Source organism: Oncorhynchus tshawytscha, linkage group LG06, assembly GCF_018296145.1.
Source record: "Oncorhynchus tshawytscha isolate Ot180627B linkage group LG06, Otsh_v2.0, whole genome shotgun sequence".
Classification (NCBI taxonomy): Eukaryota; Metazoa; Chordata; class Actinopteri; order Salmoniformes; family Salmonidae; genus Oncorhynchus; species Oncorhynchus tshawytscha.
In genome coordinates this window covers 40692792-40720000 of record NC_056434.1, presented here as the reverse complement: position 1 = coordinate 40720000, position 27209 = coordinate 40692792, and the positions used below count along the sequence as shown (strand labels likewise).

General features: G+C 41.2%; 2 protein-coding genes and 1 long non-coding RNA gene across 8 annotated transcripts in view; 1 reads left to right on the top strand and 2 right to left on the bottom strand.

Annotated features, from left to right (window-relative positions):
* Positions 1-13649: 13649 nt before the first annotated feature.
* Positions 13650-17488, bottom strand: LOC121846679. Its single transcript, XR_006083612.1, has 2 exons — positions 15332-17488; positions 13650-15190 (listed from the first exon to the last, which is right to left on the bottom strand). It is a non-coding gene; the product is annotated as an uncharacterized LOC121846679 (long non-coding RNA).
* Positions 17489-17697: 209 nt separating this feature from the next.
* On the top strand, positions 17698-25084 carry LOC112232095 (guanine nucleotide-binding protein G(s) subunit alpha-like). Of its 3 annotated transcripts, none has more exons than XM_042323254.1 (3): positions 17698-17845; positions 19173-19989; positions 22277-25084. In XM_042323254.1, the coding sequence occupies exon 2, from the start codon at positions 19177-19179 to the stop codon at positions 19975-19977; it is 801 nt and encodes a 266-aa protein (XP_042179188.1). In that variant the 5' UTR covers positions 17698-17845; positions 19173-19176; the 3' UTR covers positions 19978-19989; positions 22277-25084. The 3 variants fall into 3 exon arrangements, with proteins under 3 accessions (XP_042179188.1, XP_042179187.1, XP_042179186.1); XM_042323253.1 differs by having other exon boundaries at positions 17721-17845; positions 19017-19989; XM_042323252.1 differs by having other exon boundaries at positions 17725-18974; positions 19110-19989.
* LOC112232094 (liprin-beta-1) overlaps positions 23103-27209 on the bottom strand; it is a 74743-nt gene continuing 70636 nt past the window's right edge. For all 4 annotated transcript variants that reach the window (XM_024398891.2, XM_024398892.2, XM_024398893.2 and 1 more), the window contains 3 exons: positions 26842-27000; positions 26417-26482; positions 23103-26026 (listed from right to left, as the gene is read on the bottom strand). In XM_024398891.2, coding sequence (XP_024254659.1) covers positions 25943-26026; positions 26417-26482; positions 26842-27000 — 309 coding nt within the window. In that variant the 3' untranslated portion in view covers positions 23103-25942. The remainder of the gene's footprint in view (positions 26027-26416; positions 26483-26841; positions 27001-27209) is intronic.

The window sequence follows — 27209 nt, the reverse complement described above, 5'->3', positions numbered from 1 at the left end:
AGGTTTTTGGGAAGGCCTTTCCATCTACCAGAAGACTGTTAGGCCTATCATTAGCATCGCTATATTTTACCTGTTTGAAACCTGGACGTTTTACTTCCTATTCTGAGCTATGTCTTACCTTGTTTCAAAGTATCCTATAGTCAAATTCCCTCCATAGAAACATGGAGGCTATTATTTTTTCCTCATATGCGTTCTACATTTCTAATTTATATTTCCATCACTGTCTATGAAACTACTGGCATGTGCACATTTTAGAACGGTGTTTGCGCAAATTGCAATTTGGGACATTCTCATGTAGGACTACCGCCGTGTGCACATTGCTACGCCTAAAATGTGAAAAAATAATAGTTTATCAAAAGTTTAAGCTGAACATTCTGATCTTTTCCATCAGCTTTTTAAATTGATACAGCGTATACCTCCACTACACTACTTTGATATGCAGTGGCAATTTTAGCATGTAAATCTTGGTGGGTCAAAAGAAATGTTTAGGTTGCATGCCAGCAAAGCCACTACACAACACGAAACAATACATTAATTTCACTATAACGGTGACAAACGTTGCCCACAAACTGTTAGGGCTTACATAAAGCTGTCCCAACACCTTACCATTGCTACACCTGGCTATCAGCGGAGCCTTGTCTGGCAGCCAAACAGTTAATTCAGCCTCATTTACTGGCTTTAAAAAAAACATAGCTGATATGGCTGACTTGCTTAAACAAATGTGGTTTCCAATGACAATTGAGATGTACAAACTATGGCATAAGAGGACCCCAAGCGGATTAGAGGCAATCTGTAATTTCGATTAAGACATTACTGAGCGAGCTAGGATAGACATAGTCAATATAACTATTTGTTCAGCTCTTTTGAAAATATACAGCGACAGAATTCAGAAAATGGGCCGTTCATACAGTGTTCTCCCTGTACACTAAGTCAGAACGGTATGATAAATAAAGGGGGCATATAAGCAGACAATGAAAGCTCTTACAATATTTGATGATTTACATTTCTCAAAAACAGGTTATAGACTACATGTCAGAACAGTAGGCAAAATTAAGAGGTGAAAATAGACCAAATTATTATGGTGAGGCACTTGAGGTACTAACAGCTTAATACACAACATACACTTAGTACTACACTTACTTTCTTAGCTACAGTATACATATCTTCCTGATATATTAGTAAGCCCTGCAATAGTGATAAATAAAATTAGAGGCGAACATTGCTCATCCTAATATTCTTCTTAATTCCATTATTTGACTTTTAGTTTTGTGTGTATTGTTATGAATTGTTAGATACTACTGCACTGTTGGAGCTAAGAACACAAGCATTTTGCTACATCTGCAATAACATCTGCTGAATATGTGTATGCAACCAATAAAATTTGATTTGAATGTATCCTAGAATCATGTAGACGTTAATGTGTATCTACCAGTATAGAGTCTGATAGCAGAATGTAGGAAATAGTTGGAATGGCTTTGTCCTAGCAGGTAGAAATGAGAAGCTGTAAACTGTCAGTGCTCTCTTAGTGGAGGGAGTTCATGAAGGAGGTGCGATGGATCTCTCATGTCTTTGAGGAGTAAAATTCTGGCTTCCTATCTACATTCCATTAAAGTCACCATCCATGTCCAAGAACGTGAGGGTAGAGCTGGGTGGCAAAATATAGCCATCCGTATTTTACTTGCTTAAGCTCACAAGCTTAGAATCCCATGTACTGTATATCAGCACCATGTCACCAGGTCGAATTCCTGGTGCATGTAAATGTTCTTGGTGAAGCTTGTTCTGATTTTACAGCCCATTGATAGAAAGTTATTTACAAACAGAAGCAAAATCACCATATCAGTAACAACACAACACAGTAACATAACAATAGTGTACTGCATCAGCCAACATATCATGGAAACAATCTCACTAGTAAGTCCTAGCAATAATCAGTGGAGTAGGTTTTTAGTGTGTTACTGGATTAGGGCACAAAGCTTATACTGAAACAGGGTTTATTGCATCATACTGGCTGGATGTGAATAATGTGAAGTCAGTATAACCTACCATGGGGCTTGCCTTACGTGAACTCTTGTATTATGCATTAGCGATTTCTTAGCTGATTATGGCCCACTTCTCATATGAAGTCTGTGATATGTATACCAATCCATACGTAACACTGAATTAGGATATGTCTTAATAACAAGTGTCAATATTTTCTTAGGACAAAGAAGATTGTCAGTTTTTCCTTATCAAAGAGAGGTTTTGAAAGCCTTATGTGATCAGGGACAGCTGAGGCAGCCACCAGAACTGGACTATCGGAGAGTGTGGTGGAGGTGAGGGTCATTAATGTTCTGTTTTGTATTCTGTGAACATAAGAAAGTGTCTTTTTGTAATATCTCTATGGGTTCTGGGCAAAACATTTGTGTCACGCTCTGACCTTAGAGATCCTTTTTATGTCTCTATTTTGGTTTGGTCAGGGCGTGAGTTGGGGTGTGCATTCTATGTTTTGTGTTTCTATGATTTTCTATTTCAATGTTTTGGCTGGGTATGGTTCTCAATCAGGGACAGCTGTCTATCGTTGTCTCTGATTGGAAACCATACTTAGGTAGCTTTTTTTCCCACTGTTCTTTGTGGGAAGTTGTCTTTGTTTGTGGGCACTATTGCCTTTAGCGTCACGGTTTTGTATGGTTTATTGTTTTTTTGTCGGTGTCATTCTCAAATAAAGTAAAATGTACACTCACCACGCTGCACCTTGGTCCTCATCCTTCAACAGCCGTGACAATTTGGCTTAGGAGTACTTAGGAAACTTCCTATGGCCTTACTGATGATTCACCTTTTATATAAGACATTCATTCAAAGTATCCTAACCGGCTTCCTTGGGTGGGATGGTTGGCACCGTCAAATCACAAAGCATCCCATCACTCTACAAATCAAGAACCATCTATAAATCCAGACAATTTTACTAAGACACATTCACTACACAACCAGTACCAACTGCTGCTGTCATGTTGAAGGTTCAAAACCCCACTCTGTAGAACAAACAGGGCACACAAGACATTCTTATCAACCAGTATCAGGTTCCTAAATACAGGAAGACTAAACTGTAACCCAGCACTTACAGTATACCTCGATTTATTTGTCTGTCTGACCTTGTGAAGTATTTTGCTATGATATTCATGTTGTATTTAAGTGAAGTGTTGAATGTCCTGTGATGTGTTACATGTGTGCCATTATTCCCAAACAAATGCTGTTATGGAACAATGAAGTATTCATTCATCCATTGTTGTCGGGCTATTGGATTCCCTCACCTGGTCACAATGCACTCCCTACCCCTTCCCCTTGGCTAGCTATCAGAGGGGCATGACTTCAAATTCATTACAAAATAACATGCAAATCCTGGATCCTTTCCTCTGCTGTTGTGATAATGCTGATACTTTTTCCAGTAGCTGTTTGCGTTGCCTCTAGTTTCATATTGCCTGGTAAAACCCAGATTCAAAACTCCCCTCATTGCCCCTCTGGTTGTGACACAATACAGATCATTCATAGTATATAAGGGCTCTTTTTTCAATCATCTGCGAGATAAAAAGCTGAGTTGGTGGAGCAATATTTTTGTGTCTACTCTTTTAATAAGGAGTAGACACAATGCATTTCTCAAATCGGTGTGTCTTTGTAGGTTCATTATTATTACTTTTAGATGAATTATCAGAGGGGTTTCTCTTCAGAACTTTATGGGTCTAACAACAAATTCTAAAGTATACTGACTCCATCTGACACATATTTTTTTACTTAGTTTCAACAAGTAAATGTTTTGTTGTTGTAATGCTTTGATAGAATAGATAAAACAACGTCACTGACATTGTCATGTTTTCTGTTGTATGTCAGGAGTTATGGAAGGTACACCGACTCTTTTCACCAACTCTTTTCCGATAAGCATTTTTGGGTATTGTATTTCTTTTACATCTAATTTCATGTATTATTAATCTGGTCTATTTCTACATAATTTTTAGTTAGGTTATCGAGTTGGAAGGTATGGGACCCCATACCAGTCAGCACAGCCTCATCTGGGAGGGGAAAGGAATTTGTTGAGGGCCAGGATCTGATCGGCAAGTTTTCTGTACACTTTTCTGGTACACATATTTAAAAAATAACTTTAACACTTATCCTCAAGCATACAGCTAATTTGATCACACTGTTGCAGGACAACTTTTATGCAATACAGGACATTTTTTACTTGTAGTGTATTTGAGGTTTGAAAAGGCTTTCCACTTTGAAATGTCAGACTTGATTTTCCCTTTGTGAAACATGTATCAACCCCCGACAAAAATGCCAATTAATTATAATCCACATAACAATTCACATTTCCTGTTACTGCGGGATTATTTTCCTGCTGTAGCAAACTGACTCAAATTAAGATCCTAAATCTATACGTCTAAAATGCCTTTAAGCACACAGTACTGTGCCTCTTTTATTGTTACATCTAGGCCAACCTGCAGCTTCACAGTCAAAGTTTAAGGGTATGGCAAGGCTAGGGTGCAAGGAGTACAAGCCTTATTCAACCAGAAGTATAGTATGTATCATTTTATTTGAAATAACTGTTAAAATGTACTGTTTATCTGTGATTCAACAATGAAATAACGGCCTTGCGCACCTTTTAAGCAAAGCTTAAAACATGTAACCACTACAATTCACAGGCAGAGTTCTGGATACAAGGGCTGACATGATGTAGAAAAACATCTGGTTGCTGTGCCTCTTGTTGCTTTACATTGTTGATATTCAAGTAAGCAGATTTATGGAACACTGGTAGAAGCTTGGAATAATGTGTACACTTGATCTTCCTTTGCTAAAGCTTTATTTCTGTTTAGATGAAACCGGTGGAAATGGCAGAGCTCCATAGATGGCTGTGGCTGCCAAGAAGGTGGTCATTGAAGTAAAGGGCATGCCAGGTGGGATAGAGTTAAAAAAGCCCTCCCACTATGGCATGGCTCAACTATCTACCATTTGAGGCAGGCCTTGGCATCAAGTTTACAATCAGTAAGATGCAATGCTCTCTACAATGTTTCAATGTAGAATTGTAATGTATTGGTCATTGAGATGCACAACATTGACATGTACAGTTCAGGCAGAGACTTGACCCATTACTTTAGACAATCAGGACATTCCCTTTGAACAGATACCCATTGTGGCCACTGCTCTCATTAAAGTTCAACAGTGTGCTTTTCCATACAGTGGGGCAAAAACATATTTAGTCAGCCACCAATTGTGCAAGTTCTCCCACTTAAAAAGATGAGAGAGAGGCCTTTAATTTTCATCATAGGTACACTTCAACTATGACAGACAAAATGAGAAAAAAAATCCAGAAAATCACATTGTAGGATTTGTAATGAATTTATTTGCAAATTATGGTGGAAAATAAGTATTTGGTCACCTACAAACAAGCAAGATTTCTGGCTCTCACAGACCTGTAACTTGTTCTTTAAGAGGCTCCTCTGTCCTCCACTCGTTACCTGTATTAATGGCACCTGTTTGAACTTGTTATCAGTATAAAAGACACCTGTCCACAACCTCAAACAGTCACACTCCAAACTCCACTATGACCAAGACCAAAGAGCTGTCAAAGGACACCAGAAACAAAATTGTAGACCTGCACCAGGCTGGGAAGACTGAATCTGCAATAGGTAAGCTGCTTGGTTTGAAGAAATCAACTGTGGGAGCAATTATTAGAAAATGGAAGACATACAAGACCACTGATAATCTCCCTCGATCTGGGGCTCCACGCAAGATCTCACCCCGTGGGGTCAAAATGATCACAAGAACGGTGAGCAAAAATCCCAGAACCACACAGGGGGACCTAGTGAATGACCCGCAGAGAGCTGGGACCATAGTAACAAAGCCTACCATCAGTAACACACTACGCCGCCAGGCACTCAAATCCTGCAGTGCCAGACGTGTCCCGCTGCTTAAGCCAGTACATGTCCAGGCCCATCTGAAGTTTGCTAGAGAGCATTTGGATGATCCAGAAGAAGATTGGGAGAATGTCATATGGTCAGATGAAACCAAAATATAACTTTTTGGTAAAAACTCAACTCGCGTGTTTGGAGGACAAAGAATGCTGAGTTGCATCCAAAGAACACCATACCTACTGTGAAGAAGCATGGGGGTGGAAACATCATGCTTTGGGGCTGTTTTTCTGCAAAGGGACCAGGACGACTGATCCATGTAAAGGAAAGAATGAATGGGGCCATGTATCGTGAGATTTTGAGTGAAAACCTTCCATCAGCAAGGGCATTGAAGATGAAACGTGGCTGGGTCTTTCAGCATGACAATGATCCCAAACACACCGTCCGGGCAACGAAGGAGTGGCTTCGTAAGAAGCATTTCAAGGTCCTGGAGTGGCCTAGTCAGTCTCCAGATCCCAACCCCATAGAAAATCTTTGGAGGGAGTTGAAAGTCCGTGTTGCCCAGCAACAGCCCCAAAACATCACTGCTCTAGAGGAGATCTGCATGGAGGAATGGGCCAAAATACCAGCAACAGTGTGAAAACCTTGTGAAGACTTACAGAAAATGTTTGACCTCTGTCATTGCCAACAAAGGGTATATAACAAAGTATTGAGATAAACTTTTGTTAATTGACCAAATACTTATTTTCCACCATAATTTGCAAATAAATTCATTAAAAATCCTACAATGTGATTTTCTGGATTTTTTTCTAATTTTGTCTGTCATAGTTGAAGTGTACCTATGATGAAAATTACAGGCCTCTCTCATCTTTTTAAGTGGGAGAACTTGCACAATTGGTGGCTGACTAAATACTTTTTTGCCCCACTACATATGGCCATCCACCACTTGTTATTGTTTTTTATGGGCCAATGTGTCTGCTGATTATTTTAGAATATCTGTTTGCAGCTGGGGGTGGTGCTGGGCCTAGAGCTGGACATGGAGATGGGAGTGGAGCTGGACATGGAGATGGGAGTGGTGCTGGGTCTGGGCCTTTAACTGGAGGTTGGGCTGAGGCTGGAGGTTGGGCTGCACCAGGACCTATGTCTAATTCCCTGGAGGATGGAAATAATATATGCATGTACACTGAGTAGACAAAACATTAAGAACACCGGCTCCTTCCATGGCATAGACTAACCAGATGAATCCAGGTGAAAGCTATGGTCCCTTATTGATGTCACTTGTTAAATCAATGTAGATGAAGGGGAGGAGACCGGTTAAAGAAGGATTTCTAAGCCTTGAGACTGTAGGAAGCATTGGAGTCAACATGAGCCAGCATCCCTGTGGAACACTTTTGACACGTTGTCGAGTCAAATCAAAATCGTATTTGTCACATACGCCGAATACAACAGGTGTAGACCTTACCGTGAAATTGTCACGTTCATCATCGTGAGGAGACCAAGGCGCTGCGTGGTAAGCGTACATCTTTTAATGGAAGAACGAACACTAAACAAAACAAATACAAAAAGAACCGTGAAGCTACAGTGCCTTGCGAAAGTATTCGGCCCCCTTGAACTTTGCGACCTTTTGCCACATTTCAGGCTTCAAACATAAAGATATAAAACTGTATTTTTTTGTGAAGAATCAACAACAAGTGGGACACAATCATGAAGTGGAACGACATTTATTGGATATTTCAAACCTTTTTAACAAATCAAAAACTGAAAAATTGGGTGTGCAAAATTATTCAGCCCCCTTAAGTTAATACTTTGTAGCGCCACCTTTTGCTGCGATTACAGCTGTAAGTCGCTTGGGGTATGTCTCTATCAGTTTTGCACATCGAGAGACTGAATTTTTCTCCCATTACTCCTTGCAAAACAGCTCGAGCTCAGTGAGGTTGGATGGAGAGCATTTGTGAACAGCAGTTTTCAGTTCTTTCCACAGATTCTCGATTGGATTCAGGTCTGGACTTTGACTTGGCCATTCTAACACCTGGATATGTTTATTTTTGAACCATTCCATTGTAGATTTTGCTTTATGTTTTGGATCATTGTCTTGTTGGAAGACAAATCTCTGTCCCAGTCTCAGGTCTTTTGCAGACTCCATCAGGTTTTCTTCCAGAATGGTCCTGTATTTGGCTCCATCCATCTTCCCATCAATTTTAACCATCTTCCCTGTCCCTGCTGAAGAAAAGCAGGCCCTAACCATGATGCTGCCACCACCATGTTTGACAGTGGGGATGGTGTGTTCAGGGTGATGAGCTGTGTTGCTTTTACACCAAACATAACGTTTTGCATTGTTGCCAAAAAGTTCAATTTTGGTTTCATCTGACCAGAGCACCTTCTTCCACATGTTTGGTGTGTCTCCCAGGTGGCTTGTGGCAAACTTTAAACAACACTTTTTATGGATATCTTTAAGAAATGGCTTTCTACTTGCCACTCTTCCATAAAGGCCAGATTTGTGCAATATACGACTGATTGTTGTCCTATGGACAGAGTCTCCCACCTCAGCTGTAGATCTCTGCAGTTCATCCAGAGTGATCATGGGCCTCTTGGCTGCATCTCTGATCAGTCTTCTCCTTGTATGAGCTGAAAGTTTAGAGGGACGGCCAGGTCTTGGTAGATTTGCAGTGGTCTGATACTCCTTCCATTTCAATATTATCGCTTGCACAGTGCTCCTTGGGATGTTTAAAGCTTGGGAAATCTTTTTGTATCCAAATCCGGCTTTAAACTTCTTCACAACAGTATCTCGGACCTGCCTGGTGTGTTCCTTGTTCTTCATGATGCTCTCTGCGCTTTTAACGGACCTCTGAGACTATCACAGTGCAGGTGCATTTATACGGAGACTTGATTACACACAGGTGGATTGTATTTATCATCATTAGTCATTTAGGTCAACATTGGATCATTCAGAGATCCTCACTGAATTTCTGGAGAGAGTTTGCTGCACTGAAAGTAAAGGGGCTGAATAATTTTGCACGCCCAATTTTTCAGTTTTTGATTTGTTAAAAAAGTTTGAAATATCCAATAAATGTCGTTCCACTTCATGATTGTGTCCCACTTGTTGTTGATTTTTCACAAAAAAATACAGTTTTATATCTTTAGGGTTGAAGCCTGAAATGTGGCAAAAGGTCGCAAAGTTCAAGGGGGCCGAATACTTTCGCAAGGCACTGTATATGACTAGTGCAAACAGCAACCAAACATAGAATAAAAACCCACAAAATAACCAAGGAATATGGCTACCTAAATATGGTCCCCAATCAGAGACAACGATAAACAGATGCCTCGGATTGAGAACCAATCTAGGAAACCATAGACATATAAACCCCTAGACATACCAAAACCCAGAGACATACAAAAACTAAACAAACCCCCAAAGATGCGGACTCCCGGACGCAAACCTAAACCAATATGGGAGGGTCTGGGTGGGCATCTAACTTCGGTGGCGGCTCTGGTTCTGGACGCCGCCCCCTTCTTTACACTGAGTCCGCTCTTGTAGCACTGACCCGTGGCCCGTCGCTGGAGGTTCCGGGCTATGGCCCGTCGGAGGTTCCGGACTGCCGTGGCGCACTATAGGCCTGGTGCCGGCACTGGTGGTACCGGGCTGGGGACAAGTGCGAGGAGCAACATTATGTACAAAACAAGTTACGAACAACGCGAAAAAACAAACAAAATGGCAAGGTTGGTTAAGAGCCAATAAGATGGCAGCCCTACCCTTCGGCGTCATCTTCAATACTTTATCCAGTATATTGACCAGATACTCTAGTGACCATTCTAAGAATGAAAAGAAATGTCTTAAAAAATGAAAGGCAGTCGGGAGGAGGCAAGATCAGGTGGGACCATTCTAGCTAATGAGAGGGCAGATAACCGTGTAAACAACAGGCACAACGGTTTCCCCTAGCTACCACAGCCACAAATCTAAATCATATAAGGCGAGGTTTATGACTTTGTGATAACTAGTGACGACAAGGCTCAACTCATATATCAAGTGTTTTTTTCCCAAAGTTGCCGGGATGTGAGGTGTCCTACTTAAATTAGTACACTTGTAACAACTTAATCATTTCAGTCTATTTGATCAAATACGCAACACGTAGCAAATAAGCCATTACATTTTTTGTTAACCAAATTCAACACGCTCTCATTGACCTCCATACAAGAACTGAACTGAATGTTCAGTGAAAGTTTAGATTTATTTCTGTGTTTGTTTTGTTACTCCACTGGCGTCTATATTCTATCACGTGGCATCATTCATGGAGAAGGAAGTATGTCACTTCCAGATTTCAGTGTGGGAAAATCCCTCTCTGTGCATAGAAGGGTTGGTTGTTTCTCAACAAAACCAATGCGTGCACAACTATGGGGCAAAACATACAGGGTTGTGTAAGAATTATAAGAATTTCTAGCTTAAAGTATGCCTAGCAATGTAATAACCTTATTAATATAATGAAGCTGCCATAACACATGTAACTTCTCTACTTTCATAAGAGACTATCCACACGCACATGCAAAGGAACAGAGCTGGCTTACTGCTGAGCACTGACAACAGTATCTCGTGACAAACACCAGCTGCATTTACACACCCAACCTTGAGAAACAGGAACAGATAAGCACACACACATAATCTTCTTCTTAGCTGAACATTGTGTGGCAAAGAACGGCACGACGAGACTCAGAGGGATGACGGACGGCCCAACAGGACCAATCCGAGAAGACAGCACCCCAACCCGGACCAACCAGAAGACCAGAACTTCTAGACTCAACCTACTTTCTGTACTGTATATAACATACATGCACTCTGTTATCGGGGCTTCTTTCTGGAGGTTCCTTATGAGCTGAATGAACGGGCCCGTATACGCTGTACCAGATATCTTTACTCTTAAAATAAACTGTCGCTTGTCATACAATTTACCACCTTGTCTGAATCGATCCTTGACCGGCTCACCCTTCTACATATCCCATTATCAACAGTTGGCTTAGATTGTTGACAACGCGTAAGCTATATTTTGTCTTCAAATGTTTATTGAGGACATAAATACATTTGCACATTGAGCACTTGTTGTCTCAAATAGATCGTTACAGTTGTTGGTTAGCTAGCTAGTGAATTTCAGCCATATTAGCATTGACATGAAATCATTCAAATCACCACAAAACAAGACATGAGTTGTGTTTGAATACTTATACTAACCATATTATTTGTGACAGATTGTGTATGTAGTATGCTGATTGGTCATAGTGTGGATATAGTTAGTATGCCAAAAGTTCCCGGATGTCATACTACATTCGCCAAAATACAACGGGTATTCAAGCAGTGGACACTATTTCTGTGCTTTTAAGGCCCATAATGCAATTCTTCAGAAAATCGTTTCACAACATTTTCAGATTTGAAGAAAATCTGCTGAGAGCGAATAAAAATGAATTGCTTTAACTAATTATGACAAATGTTAAGAAAATGTTGTGCAATGTAATAAAGGAATGACTTTCAAATAAGTTACAGGTTGTTGGTTGACAATTTGTTAGCTACGCTAGCCTTACAAACCACATAGCAGTTGCTTGTATGTACCGGTATGTTAGCTAGCTACCCAACGTTAGTTGACTACTATTACATCGAAATTGACAGTATATTTATGATATGCTATCTGACTAACTACCCAACGTTTATAAACCTGACTATTCACGTCATTCTTAGCTTAGCTAAGTGGTATAGTTGTTGTATGTTATCAGTGGACATTGTTAATGAAATCGTAAGATGTCTAGCTAGTAATTTGTTAGCTATGCTAACAAGCTAGCAAGAAGTTGCATCGAAACATAGCATCAACTTCTGGTAGACAGGCGAAGCGCTAGTACACTCAACTGAAATGATACCATTTGTTTACAGTATATTAAAATTAACTATTATTATATCCTCTACGGGATCGGTGCCCGTGGTATTTCGTGGTATCCAATTGTTAGTTATTACTATCTTGTCTCATCGCTACAACTCCCAAAAGGGCTCGGGAGAGATGAAAGTCAAAAACCATGCGTCCTCCGAAACACAACCCAACCAAGCCGCACTGCTTCTTAACACAGCGCACAACCAACCCGGAAGCCAGCTACACCAATGTGTCGGAGGAAACACCGTGCACCTGGTGACCTTGGTTACTGCGCACTGCGCCCGGCCCGCCACAGGAGTCGCTGGTGCGAGATGAGACAAGGATATCCCTACCGGCCAAACCCTCCCTAACCCGGACGACGCTAGGCCAATTGTGCGTCGCCCCACGGACCTCCAGGTCGCGGCCGGCTGCGACAGAGCCTGGGCGCGAACCCAGAGTCCCTGGTGGCACAGCTAGCGCTGCAGTGCCCTAGACCACTGCACCACCCGGGAGGCCACCATGCTATTGTTTGAAGAGAGTACACAAAAAAAATGTATCACGGCAACTGGTTTGATACATTCACCGCTGAAGGTAAATAATGTACTTACATTCAGTAATCTTGCTCTGATTTGTCATCCTGAGGGTCCCAGAGATACAATGTAGCATAGTTTTGTTTGATAAAATCTATTTTTATATTCAAATTTAGGAACTGGGTTCTACAGTTTGAACCCCTGCTGAGAGACTGGGGGGAAAAGCAGGAGCTGAGACAAAACACTGGTTGACTAGACAAACAGAGAACACAGGTATAAGTACCCAGGGGATAATGGGGAAGATGGGCGACACCTGTAGGGGGTGGAGACAAGCACAAGGACAGATGAAACAGATCAGGGCGTGACAGTCGGCCTGCTTACATTTAAGGACCAAAACATGGGCTATTTTGAATAAGGCCATTGCATTTCTAAAGATGTTTAATAAATGAGAGGAAAACATTTGAGTAGCATAGCTAAGCAATTAAGTATACTAACTGGCTGTTAATTGAGCACGCCAGTTTGTAGTCCTAAAACCCGGAAATAAGTTACCTCTGGTTCGTTCAGCCATCCTTATGGGAAAAATGAATGGAGATTGAATGTGGGAATTTAAGAATAGGGTTTTATATGTTTTGTTCTATGAGATAATAGCAGTCAGTTAACATGACTTTTATGAATCCTTTATTATGAATCCTTTGTGATTTGTTTTTTATATAAATTCTTAAAAATTGACATTAGCTGATAAAGATAATCTCATAGAACAAAACATATAATATCTCCTAAGCTTGTGTTTACCACATACCACACACATATGCTTAATTTACACTTCATGACATGGCTTATAAACAAATGACACTTTGATGAATGATTTATTAACATGAGCAGTATCTATGAGTCACTACTGTAGTGCTGTTGAAATCGGACAGTGAGTTAAACTGTCCTTACTCTTCTGAAACATGTTTGTTAACTCAGACTTTACAACACAAGTCCATATTTTTATATCCTACACATGCATGCCCTGAGTATCAGATGTGTCCTTTTATGTTCCAGTGTAGTCTAAAGAAAGGTTATGTAGTGTAGGCCTAATTCTGAAGCAAACTGGCCTGGTTGAATGCCCAGTCCAAAGCAGTGTGTGTGTGTGTGTGTGAATAGCCTTATGCCTCGATCACACTGACAGATGTATTGTGCAAATTGGTAAGCAGCATCATCTGGATATGTGTGCAACAAAAGTTCAACATTCACTTTCTGCTTACATTTCTGTCAAGCCGTCTACATACAGTTTGACGCAAACGTTGGAAAAATCCAATTTATGCATGTCACGAACCGGCTCAAGGCCCGCAACAAAAAGGGAGACAACGTGGAGATAAGGAGTAACAAAATATATATTTATTAAATAATAACTAAGTATAATACACAATGGTGTGTCTAATCAGTAATCAGTAGTGTAAGTGAGTGTTTTGCATGCATGAATGTGATAATGCAGGGTGTTGAAAGATGCTAAAGCAAACAACCAAAAAAACACCAAGAAACACAACACAATCTATAAAGGAGAGAGTCTCTTCCATGAATGGGGAAGTGGTGTATTTATCCTGGGACACACCGGGCCCAGGTGTTTCCCATGTAGCTGACGACCCTCCCAACTCCGCCCACCGGCATCAAGAACAAAGACAGAATACGGCAGACAGAGTGGGAGGGCCGTCACAATGCATCACACAGAAGGCACTGAAACTGCCTCTCCAATGCAACGTTGCAAGGCAAACACAGCATTCCATTAGAAATAAACGTACTTCTAGTGTACCAAAATGCAAAGCACTGTCGCTGTGATCGCGGCATTACTCATGTAGGCCTGTCTATGCTTGCTGTGTAGTCATGTGGGTCGCGTGTCAACCAGACTGAATATGGGTAGCCTATACTACATTCACAATAGAGCTGTAGTATGATCTAAAATAAGGACGCGCGACAACCAGGTTCTAGCTCCTGCCTGTTTATTAACCTAACCCTCGCATGTCCTGCATAGGTACGGATACCCCCAAGGGACATCCTACTACATCTTCCCCTCTCCCATGAACAAGAACTCAACATGCATAACCACTGAAGCATAACTGGAATGTAATTTGGAAACCAGTATAATTCTCTAACATGCTACTTCCCATCCTGAAACAGTATGAAAGCATTAAATCACACAGTATGAACATTAACTTAGGTAGTCTCTTTTTTGCTGGGTATGGTGTCCAACAGTATGTTTTCTCTTCACGTAGCATAGTCTTCCTTTTTGGGTGCGCTTGTGGCTCTGTGAGCATTCTCTCTCCTTCACCCTCTTTTCGTGGCCTCAGTCTGTGTGGCTGGTAGATCTGGAAGAGCTCTGAGGTGTGTTTTGTTCCTTCGTACCTCTTCTGAGCCTATGTCCACCACATAGAAGCATGGGGCATCCGCTTTCCTCAGCACTATTGTTGGTGTCTTTGAGTTTGTAATCCGCACACGTTGACCTTTGGTCAACTCTGGCCTCTCCTTAGCACGGTGTCTCCGATTAAAGTCTCCAGTTTGCGTTTGTTTCAGCCGTTTGTCCCTCTCAGCGAAGGCCTTCCTGTTAGGCCCTCGGTGTTTAAGCTGAGCCGACGAGACAGGCAATGGGGAACGCAGCCTCCTGCCCATCAGGAGCTCGGCAGGCAACGGCCCATGATACAGTGGTGTAACTCTGTAAGCTAACAGAGCCCTGTATGGATCCTTGTTCTTTTTCAGCAGTCCCTTGACTGTTTTCACAGCTCTCTCTGCCTCACCATTACTCTGTGCATGGTAGGGGCTACTGGTCACATGTATGAAGTCATATTCTGCGGCAAAAGCAGAAAAGGAGCTCACAGAGAACTGGAGAGCGTTATCTGTAACCAGGACCTCAGCGACCCCTTGCCTGGAAAAAAATTGACTTTAATCCATTGATAACACTAGCTGATGTGGTTATGGGTGTCTTTGCTATTTCAATGCATCTTGAGTAGTAATCTACCACTAGCAGATAAGTATCATTTTTCCAATAGAACATATCCACCCCTACCTTTTGCAATGGCCGTTTTGGCAGCTCCGTTGCCATCATTGGCTCCGGATGACAAGGTTGACATTTTGTACAGGCCTCACACTGGGCCACTAGCTTGGCAATCTGAGTACTCAGACCAAGCCACCACACTGACTGTTGAGCCCTCAGTCTGCATTTGGTTATCCCCATGTGTCCATCATGCACTCTGTCTAGCATTTCTTGTTGTAGAGTCTCTGGGATAACTATCCGTTGTCCTTTCATGAGAAGGTCTCCATTAGAGTGGAAGTCACTTTGGTGCACCCAATGGGGCTTCAGCAGCTGAGGCAGTTCCTCCTGCCTGGGCCATCCCTTTTTGCACTATCTGTTGGCAGATATGGTGTCGTTGTTGCTCCTCTGCAATCTGCTGCAGTTTGGTCTGAGATGCAGGTAGACTGTCCCTTATTGCATTAATGGACACCTGTACCTCACCCTCTAGCCATTGCTCCTCCTCTGATAATGGACGTTTAATTGGGGCCCTGGAGAGTTCATCTGCTGTGATCAGTGCCTTCCCTTGCACATACACAATTTTGTAATCTAAGCAATCTGAGGCGGAAGCGCAGAACTCTGGGAGGCAAGTCGTCCAGTGCTTTTGTCCCTAACAGAGCCAACAGCGGTTTATGGTCAGTCTCTGCTGTAAACTGCAGGCCAATAAGGTATTGGCTGAGCCTTTCACATGCCCATGTGATAGCCAACGCCTCCTTCTCCACTTGAGCATATCTTTGCTCTGTGTCGGATAAGCTTCGGGAGATGTAAGCTATTGGACGCCACTCCATGTTGTCCTGCATCTGTGTGAGGACCGCCCCTAGCCCAAAGGATGATGCATCTGCTGATACATTTGTCTTAGCGTGGGGACGGTACTGGGCCAGCACTCTCTGTGAGGCCAGATCTCCTTTGATTTTGTCAAACGCTACCTGTTGCATGTGACTCCATAACCAGTCATTCTCTTTGGCTAGTAAGTCTCTCAGAGGTTTGGTTGTACCTGAGAACTGTGGGAGGAACTTACCCACATATGTGGCCATGCCTAAGAAGGTCCTGACTTCAGCCACATTCTGGGGTCTGGGCATATCTGTGATGGCGCTGATCTTCTCTGGGTCCGGCTCTATTCCAGCTGCACTGATTTTGTGTCCCAAGAACAAGACCTCTGATTGTGCAAAAGTTTATTTTTCATTGAGTGTCAGGCCAGTCTCCTGGAGTTGGTTCAGAACTGCTGTGAGCCTTACATCATGTTCTGCTCTGTCCCTTCCGCGTGGACTATGAAGCCACTCAGCCCATCCAACAGCTGGGACATGCGTCTTTGGAAATGCTCAGGGCCGGAAGCGATTCCAAATGGCAAAACATTAAAACAGTAATGGCCAAACGGTGTTATAAATGTTGTGAGTGCCCTGCTCTCTGATGACAGCGGTATCTGCCAGAAACCTGAGCGGGCATCCAGCTTTGTGAAGACTTGTGAGCCATCCAACTGAGCCAGTGACTGCTCCACTGATGGTAAGATGTCTCTCTCTGCAGAGTGCCTCATTCAATTTAGTCATGTCCACACAGATCCTTATTTCCCCATTGGCTTTTGGGACCACTACCATCCCTGCACACCAGTCTGTGGGACTCTCTATTTTAGACACCGCCCCAATTTCTTCCATCCTCCCCAACTCTTCCTTTACTCTGGCCAATAAAGGGATAGGCACCCGGCGGGGGGTGGTAAGGGCATAGGGGACAGAATCCTCTTTCAGGCGGATTTTGTAGTCACCTTCTATCCTTCCTAGACCAGAAAACACTTTTGGGAATTTCTTTTTAAAAACCTCACCTGGGTCCTCTAATTCACTCACACTCTCAATGAGTTGCAATGCTTCAATTGCTGGCAGCCCCAGCAACGGTCTGGCTAGAGAGTCAATGACAAAGACAGGCTGGATGGCACTTTTGTCTTTACTCTCCAGTTTAATCACCAAGTGTCCTACCACTGGTAAAATCTTATTACTGGGCCCTTACAGTTATTTGTTTGTAGAGAGCAAAGGGCCAGCTATAGCTATACAGCCTAGTTGGGATAGCTGTCACTGCTGCCCGTGTCTAGTTTAAATGACACAACCTCCACATTGAGTTTAATGTCTGAATGCCAGCCAGCATTGTTTTCCTTTACTTCTCCCAGAAAGATGCTGTCCTGCTGTGCCTCCTCTGAGACCTCATGCATTTGCTTTAATCGACAGACAGCTGAAAAGTGTCCTCTCCTGTGACATTTCCTGCATTCCGCATCCTTTGCTGGGCAATCTTTCCATCTGTGGAAAGGGGATTTCCCACATTTGCGACAAACACTTGAACTAGCTACTGGTGCTGTCTGTTTTCTCCACGTCTGTCTCTGTTCTGTGTTCCCCTCCGTTTTTTTTTAGCTCTGAAAATGCATCTATTTCCTCACTCTCTTCGTTCTGCGAGAAGCTGCTGTCGCGCAGTATCGTCTGATGTCTTTTTATTGTCTCACTCTGCCTAACCTGGTTTACAGCTTTGGACAAGGTAAATTGGGAATCCAACTAACTTTTCAGAAAGTGATATATTTCTAATTCCGTCTACAATCCGATCTCGGATCAGCTCTTCCTTGAGCGCGCCAAACTGATAATGTTCTGCTAGTTTGTGAACAGCTGTGATAAAACTGTCGGTGGTTTCATCCTGCTCCTGTTAGCGCATATTAAACATAGCTCTCACAAAAATAATGTTGTGTCTCCCTACAAAATGCGTTTCAAAACAGTCTTTAATGGCACTGTAGTTAAGTTTCTCTTCCTCGGTCAACGTTGAAGCATTTAATATATCCTCGGCTTCATCACCCATAGAGTAGATCAGTGTATTAACTCGAAATGCCTCATTTTTCACGTTTAAGCCTGATGCTACCCTGTACCTTTCAAAGCGCCTGATCCATTTCGGACAGTTTTTAATGTCCATACAAACAAAATTATCCGGGATACGATGCGAAATCCGTCAGCACTAGCCACAGGGCCTGTCCGTGTTTGCGCCAGAGCCCGTTGAACTTGGAGTCGCAAACCCTGAAATCCGGCCAGCTTCTTCCTCTTGCAACATGTTGCTTAGCAGTAACCTACTCCTTGCTCGTTAGCTAGCAAAATAATGATACGCGCTGTTTTTATCTCCAACACTGTGCCCTCCCTGCTTTGAAACAGCCGGAATGTATGATTTACTTGGTACGTCCTTCACGTTTATGTGAATTTTAAAACCACTTCTGACACCATGTAGTATGATCTAAAATAAGGACGCGCGACAACCACAACAACATTGCTTCTGTTCGTGAGAGTACGCAGCTGAACGGCGCCCTGGACTAGAGCTAGGTCTGATTCATCTGCTGTGATATTCCATTTGTTTTACCCATCTGGCTGTGGTGGAGGGAATGTCGCTTTTTAGAACTACAAATGTTTTTAAAAAGAAAAATAGTACATCTTTGGTGAAAGTCCTATACCCAAACAGTGTTTCGGAGTGATATTGTCAGGGAGGGTGGGGTCTTTTTTTGTGTGCCATTTTCTCAATTCCTCATAATCTGATTGAAGAACACGTTTTTCTTTTACACCCGTCACAAATCTTGAGGAAGGTGTTTTTTTCTTGGATCAGTCTAGCAATTAGCATAATTAATGTACCATTTCCCCTCCTTTTCTCCCTGTTTTGCACTCATTAAATGGATTAGGGGGAAGGCCCTGCAATAGACTAGCGTCCTGTCCTGTGTGTACTTGTACATCAAGCTGCCTCACACTACAGAAATAGGCTCCTGCCCTATGGGCCTTTCTGGCTCAGACAAGGCTACTTATTACTTTACCTCCTTTTATTGTTTTTTTTTATTTAGGAAGATGGCTTGTTTTGGCATTGGTAATAAGACCAAAGGCAAATGTGGAGAAGAAGAGGAGAAGGCACGGAGAGAAGCAAACAAAAGGATTGAGAAACAGCTTAAAAAAGATAAACAGCAATACTATAAATCTCACATGCTCCTACTACTAGGAGATTGTGACTCAGGGAAAAGCACAATATTCAATCAGATGCGATTGTTGGACACAGAATTAACTGCGGAGGAGAAATTAATGCAATACATGCAACACAAAAAAGCTTCAGGCATTTTTGAGACATATTTCAGAGTAGGAGAATACGTTTTTTATTTGTTCAATGGCAGAAGTGGATGGAGATCCATAAGGAGAGTGTTTTGTGACCAGTCGGCCTATATTTTAGTGGTGGACAGCAGCAGCTATGATATGGTGTGTCAGGGAGACAATCAGACCAACCAACTGCAGGAGGCACTAAACAACTTAGAGAACCTCTGGCGCAGAATGCGGACAATGGACCGTCCTGTCTTCCTCTTTTTGAACAAACAGGACCTACTAGCAGAGAAGGTGTTGGCGGGGAAATCTAAAATAGAGGATTATTTTCCAGAGTTTGCACACTACACTTCGCATGAACATACAACACCAGTACAAGGGGAGGATCCAAGTGTCACCAGGGCAAAGTACTTCATACGTGACAAGTTTTTGAAGATCACAGCCAGTGGAGATGTGGATATGCACAAATGTTTTCCTTTTTTCACCTGTGCAATCGACTTGGAAAACATCCAGCGGACCTTCAGAGACTGTGGAGATAAGTTAAACTTTTGCTCGTCATGAATGCAACAAAAGGTGAGTTAGTTTGTTTGATAAATGTTTGAAACCCTGTAGATTATGTTTAAAAATATATTTTTATCTTGCATATATGAAATGACAGAACTGGTCTTCTCTCCTTTTACAAATTAATTGCTGTTTGATGTGAGGACATTCTGTTTGATTCCCTGTGAACCATGCCATATTTATTTATCCTTTCTGCACTCCTTTGATAGTATGTATTTTTAACGTTTTTAACTAGCATATTACGTTGTCACACTAAATATCTGCATGTGCCATTTCTGAAAAGAATATGTATGTCTAAATATATTGATATTTATAAACTTGGCGCACCCCATACATACGGATGTTTTCCGTTTATAAATCCAACCCATCCTAACACTGACTGCTTGAACAAGCATTTTAACTGCCTGGAGAACGCCCTTCATGCACCATTTATGGTGACAATAAGCCCTTTATTTGCTGTATAACTTGGAACTATTGGAATTAGGCCACGGCAGTTTCTAAAAGAAAGAGAAATTATCATATTTTGTAGAAGTGTGGGCAGAATGTTTTGATATTTAGCAGCAACTTATGCTGTATTTGGCAAAGGACTCTGACAGCTCCTGAAAGCGAAAAGAATGACACATTGTTGTGGACCTGTCAGCAGAACGTTTCAATTCAACAATGTTTCTCATAGACTTTCCCCCAACCTAATGTGCTGGACTACCCGCGAATTCTGAAACATCGTCTAGGATACAAATATATATATAATGAAATTACAGTAGGCTACATATGTAACGCCTGTCGTCGGAAGGAGTGGACCAAAGCGCAGCGTGAAGTGTTCATTATTTTTTTTATTATCAAAAAACACTCGAACAAAGTAACAACACGAAAGCGAACAGTTCTGTCAGGTAACAGAGACTAAACAGAAAATAACAATTTATATATGATCCCCAATCAGAGACAACGATAAACAGCTGCCTCTGATTGGTAACCACACTAGGCAAAAACAACAAAAATAGAAAACAGATTCTCCCAAATTTCAGTCTCTCGATGTGCAAAACTGATAGACATACCCCAAGCGACTTACAGCTGTAATCGCAGCAAAAGGTGGCGCTACAAAGTATTAACTTAAGGGGGCTGAATAATTTTGCACGACCAATTTTTCAGTTTTTGATTTGTTAAAAAAGTTTGAAATATCCAATAAATGTCGTTCCACTTCATGATTGTGTCCCACTTCTTGTTGATTCTTCACAAAAAAATACAGTTTTATATCTTTATGTTTGAAGCCTGAAATGTGGCAAAAGGTCGCAAAGTTCAAGGGGGCCGAATACTTTCGCAAGGCACTGTATCTAACACTAATCAGGAGGTACAGCTGTTTTAGTAACCACATCAACTAATTTAGCTAACTTCTCACTGTTGAATAACTACCATGGAACTTGAAAATTATAACAATGGGGGAGCCATTTTTTGTCAAATATTTGTTTTACAACAATGCCTCCTTGTCTTCTGTACTCTTTTGTTACAGTTTGACTATACTGTGGTATTCTAGTAGGAGAGGTGTATAAAAGTGTAGTAGGCTAGTCAGAGTAGTTATTTGTAATGAAATATGTGCCCCACTATCAAAATAATAAGACCAATTATTTTACTAAATGTCACTTTGACAATATTTAACTGCTTGGCTTAAGTTAAAAAAGTTAAACTTCTTCCACTACCACAAAAGTCCCAAATTCTCATTGTAAAGAAGAATTTGTTCTTAACTGACTTGGCTGGTTAAATAAAATACAAATAAATCAATTTTTCTTAATGTACTGTGTAAGAGTACTCTTCTTCCATTGTGTTATGAATAATATTGACAAGGACTCCAGCATGTAGCACCAGTCACAAGTGTATTATCTGATAGAGAAACAACATGGATAGCACATCATGCAATGCAGCCTCCACAGATCATTCTACTCTGCACGCGCACGCTGGTTTGGCGCTTGTTGACTGGGAAAACCATAGTTACCAAAAATAGTTTACAACATGAAAATTACAATGCACAATATACTAATAATTTCACAAATGTACCTGATTGGTAAACAGCATGGATAGAACGCCATGCAATGCAGCAACCACAGATCATTCTACTCTGTGCACGTGCGCTGTACAAAATACATAACACACCCAGACACAGTGAATAACCAACTAGCATTATCTGAAATTATATTAGACAAAATGCACCACAAATATTCAAAGGAAACACCACAGCTCAAGTACAATATTCCAGCAATGTTTACAATTTATTAAAATATAACTTGTACATTACAATCTGCACTTACAGAAAGGAAGGTCCTCAGCTGGCAGGCTGTATGAAGAGATGCCCGGGAGAAGACCTCAGACTGGATGCCCCTCTGCATCTCCTCAGTCAGCTCCTGAGAGCTTCCCAGGCCCATGTTGGCAGACATCTTCGACTGAAACCTCAAATTGAACTTAGAGCAAACTTTTTAGTCTAGCGCTATTGAAAGTTTCCCCATTAGAGACAATGGAAAATACTAAAACTCTTCACAAAATTTACAAGACCCTTAGATGAGTTCAGTGTTATTTTTCTCCTTCAATGAAACCTCTCCAGTCATTGTTCTTCATTATAGAGTTGAGGTTATATCCCTAGTTTAGCTCAGGACCACTATATCATGATGGATGATCAAGGTGATTGCCACACAAAATACATTGTCCAGACGACATCAACAGCAGCCAGCTGTGAATGAGGTAGTTTTCCATAAAGATCACGGCACACACAGCAGCCTACTCTACTTCTGCCTGAACAGAACCGAGGAAGCTGCAATGCTCTGGTCCTGACCCTCTATTTTGCTTTTAATATCTGTGTAAATGTGTTTTATCTGGTCATCATTCTGCAAATAGTGGCTTGTCAAACCTTTATCTTAAAGTGCACACAGAGTAGGAAACAGCATACAAAGTTGTTCAAGTTGGGCAACTACTGTACAAATGGTCTGTGACTCATGTATCCCTTTATTGGCTTGGCGTTAACAAAAATAAGAGTCTGTACAAACATGGAGAGGTAAAGGCTTTTAAATGGTAATGAATCTGAATTGCAAAACAAACCTATATGCTATGTTCTAAATATCCAATTCTACTTGAGAAATTAGACAGACAGTTTCAATGAATTTATTGACCCTAGAAATGGGTAAAAACTCAACCAGTACACAGTACAAACTTTATCCTCATGTAGTTAGGGTGTTGCATAACAGTGTCATTGCTTTATCGCTCAACTCTTTCAACATGCTACAACAGCCTGAGTTTGTCACTTTCTGTTCTCTTGCCAATCTAATTCCACAAAGGAGTTGGCAAGAGAGCAGAAACAGACTGGCACCAGGCTAGCTACGGTATTCTCAAAATAACTATGCTATCTGGCAATATTTATGAATAGTTCTCAGTACAAATTATAATAAGAATAATTATAACAAGAAATCTATATTCCGTTAGCAGGTGTACAACATTTTGGCAACTAGAAAGGCTTCAATAACATGCAATGACACTTTAAAAAGGAATGATGTGCTTTGAACTGTACATTATAGGTGCAAATGCATTCAAATAAACACCATTACTGGGAGTGTCTAGGATATTGCGAGATGTGCGGAAAGAATAAAGAAGTTGCAGCTGAAATAGTCTGGTTTTCTTTGTAAACCATAGCAGCTGTCTTGGGGAATTCATTTAACTTGGGCAAAACTGCACAGCATATAAATGTTTTTCATCCTCTGACAGTGACTGTTAAAAAGCTAAACATATTCTTTAAATGACATATTAGACTTTGCAAAAGCCCTACATTACATCTTAATGTAAAAAAAGGGTTTATCAGATATTGATATGGCTCACTTTAATATTTAAATTCCACAGAAAGATGGCTAGTATAAAAACAATGAGTACAAACATCTCCAGTATCCAGCTGGTAGGCAAATTATGGTGGCATATTGCTCTGAAATAATTCCTCTCCAAATAGGACAGTTAAAATGGACTTGTACTGTCAATAGTAGTTGGCTAAGGCCCAGTTCTCTGACATTTTAGAGAAACATTTGCCCACACTCAAGAAGTTTCGTTCACACACACACACACACACACACAGAGAGAGAAGAATGAATATTGAGAGAGAATTGACATTGACTAAGGAAAATAAATAAATTGATGATTAAAGGTTAAATGTTAAATTTTGAAAGCATGGAGAAATGTATAGTGGCAGAGGTGATTAAAGGGTGATTAGAATCATTTAGTAAGAGGGTTAACAATGTGTGATTTAAGTAATCCAGTAAAAGAGTTCATGTGACATTTGCTTTAAGGTATGATGCATATAGACTATGTTTGTTTAGTTTAGAGGAACAAGGCCTTAGGGCCTGTTGGAGATTGTTAATGGAAGGCTATAATGTTGAAATGTAATGATTAAATGTTTACATTTTTGAATATTTAAGAGGTAATGGGAGTAATTAGTTAAGTTGGAGAGGGATTAATATGGTGCCAAGTGGGGAATGTTAATGTGAAAAAAAATTATGTTTAAAAATGAGTTTAAGGATGTTAGATTGATCTGGAAATCTCCAGGTTAGAACGTTTAGGGGTGAAGCAGATTGACATGCAATTTAGGTGAGAAAAAGTGGGAGTTAAGGGGGCTGAAAAAGCACCTTTTTGAACGATGGCCACATTAGGTGTTAACCACTAATGCTGTAGATTTATAGCCTAAAATATATAAAATAAAAAAATTGTTTACTTATCACATTTACATTTTAGGTATACCCAGTTAATTTAAAGTAACATTCTAGGAGGAATCCTTAAGGTTACCTCATTGATAGAGGTGTGGTAAAGTAGCTGTTAGAGTTTCTAGACGCCTTCTGAGGGACTGAACATCCTGTGGGGGGGGAGCCAAAAAAAAACTGTTGAGAGAGTTGTAGAAGCCTTTTCTTGTTATTAAATAATTTGCTTCTCATAAAATTGTAACAGACAAAACATTTTATTGGAACACCCCAACAGGGATTTAGTTAAGGGTGCTGAAGGTTGTCTATCAATTTAATTTACAGTAAATGTTTGCTTATAAATGATTTGTGATTGATAGGGGAATTTTTAATAAACTCACTTTATTGTTCTAAAACCCTGTGTCATCAGTCATACAACTGCTTGTCGTTTTACTCTAGGTTTATGAAATATGCTTGATTATTTGAGGATCTCTAGCTAATTTACTTGGTTAAAGGAACATGGGACCCGAACTATAGGTACTGAGTGCATTGGTAGGAGTCGTAGGAAGGGGTGTCTCTCGGCTAAAAGCCAACCCAGAGGAGGGCGACCCGTTCAGTGTGCTGAGGTTGACACTCTGGCCCGGACAATCCTGAGAAGACGCCGGGTTTATAAGGTTCAGGGTGAGGGAGCGTAGGCACTCTACTTCGGGGATAGCTCACTTTACTGTAAGGCCCTTACTGTTAAGCTTGAGGAACAGTCCCTTGATGTAGACTAGCTCAGAGGTAAGGCAGAGAAGGATCTATCAGATCTGTAGGGATTAATGAGGATTGATAACTGACCTGCTATTGGGTAGACAGGGGCGAGTTGAATTGTTAATCCTGCAGAGGTGGTATTTTAGCTTTGACAGCACCTTAAAAAACAACAGGGTATCAGTTCACATGACAATAGACATGGACTTTTTAATTTCTTTAAAAATGTTTTATGCCAAAAATACTAAAAGGAGATCTGGTGCTTGTTAGGAGTTACGAAAAGTTGTTGGGGGGTATGGAGAGATGTTGGGGGGTACGGAGAGTTGGAGGGTACGGTGGAGTCGGTGTGTGCTAGTGGGCACACCTGGGTTCAGGAATACTTTGAGTGTTTGCTTTAGCCTGCCTGGAGTGCCACTTTTATGCATTTCATCCCAAAAGGCAAGCTCAATCAAGCACAGCTGAAGTATTTTAAATGATTCCAAATAGTATTTCAATCCTGGTCGGCTAGTCCCATGGCGTTGGCCTCAAACGTTGGAATCGTCATCTGTTACGCTGGGGTTGGGAGAGTTAGAGATCTCTTTGAAGAATTCATCATCTTTCAGCATGCTCTGGAAACAGACCAGAAATACAGGAAAATAAGAATGAATACTAGAGGAGAACTGTAAAAAAGAAAACTGAAATATTCCCATATTTATGTCACAAAGGCCTCTACCCTAAAATATTGTTTAGTACAACTATTTGGATAGTCCTTAGTAGATGTTCAATACTCTGTCAACAACATTTGAACTAACTATCCACTAACCCTCAACTTTAACCCTTACCCTAACCTTTATTCTAAACCTAACCATAACCTTGCAATATGTTGCTTATCAACAGATAGTTTGTTGATCGCATGACCATCTGTTGATCATCTATATGGGACTACCCAAATATAGTGACATATTGTTATCCACAAACCATATCAACATAACACTAACACAAGATAGTTTCCTTCATACCGTCAAGTTTTGGATGCCCTCAGAGAAGGCTCCAATCTGCCTCACAGTTCCCTCGGAGTCCTCCATCTACAATAACAGATACGTTTTTTGACACTCAACACCACTACTAAAAACACCTGTTAGTAGACCTGTTTGTGTATTCCTTCAGAGCAGCTGAACACTAAGTAGGCACAGTGTGCCTCAGTGTTCAATACATCTCCTGTCACGGTACTGACGACCAAACTCTAAACATTTAGAGAACAATCTAAAGGTGGAGGTTGAATGTAAGTATTGATGTGATGACTTATTTATTATTTGGAGAACATGTGTACTGAGCACAATGCCGCCACTACAGAGAAATGTCAGGCCAAAATGCGTGGGCTACAATCAGCATAGGAGTTGTGCAAGACAGCAAAAACAGATCTGGGACCAAACCAGAAGTTGACCTGTTCTAGCCGGTCCAGATCGTCCTCGTAGAGCTCATAGCCTTTTTGGAAGCTACGTCCCTTTGGCATCTCCACGTCCATGGGGCAGACATACTCCTCACTCTCATCCTGCCTCTTCTTTCTCAGGCTGCCAAAGCTCCCAAATGTCATCTTCCTCAGCTGGTGGGAACAGATCAATTCTCAAATGATTATGAATTGAGACTAAAATTAATAACCAAAACCAGTGTCAAACACATGAGAACAATATCTTACCACAGCCAAACCCACATCTTCCCCTTCTCCATCACTCCTCACCCCTACCTACCTACAGTAAAACCATGGCTGCATCCAAAATAGCACCATATTTCTTATATTGTGCACTACCTTTG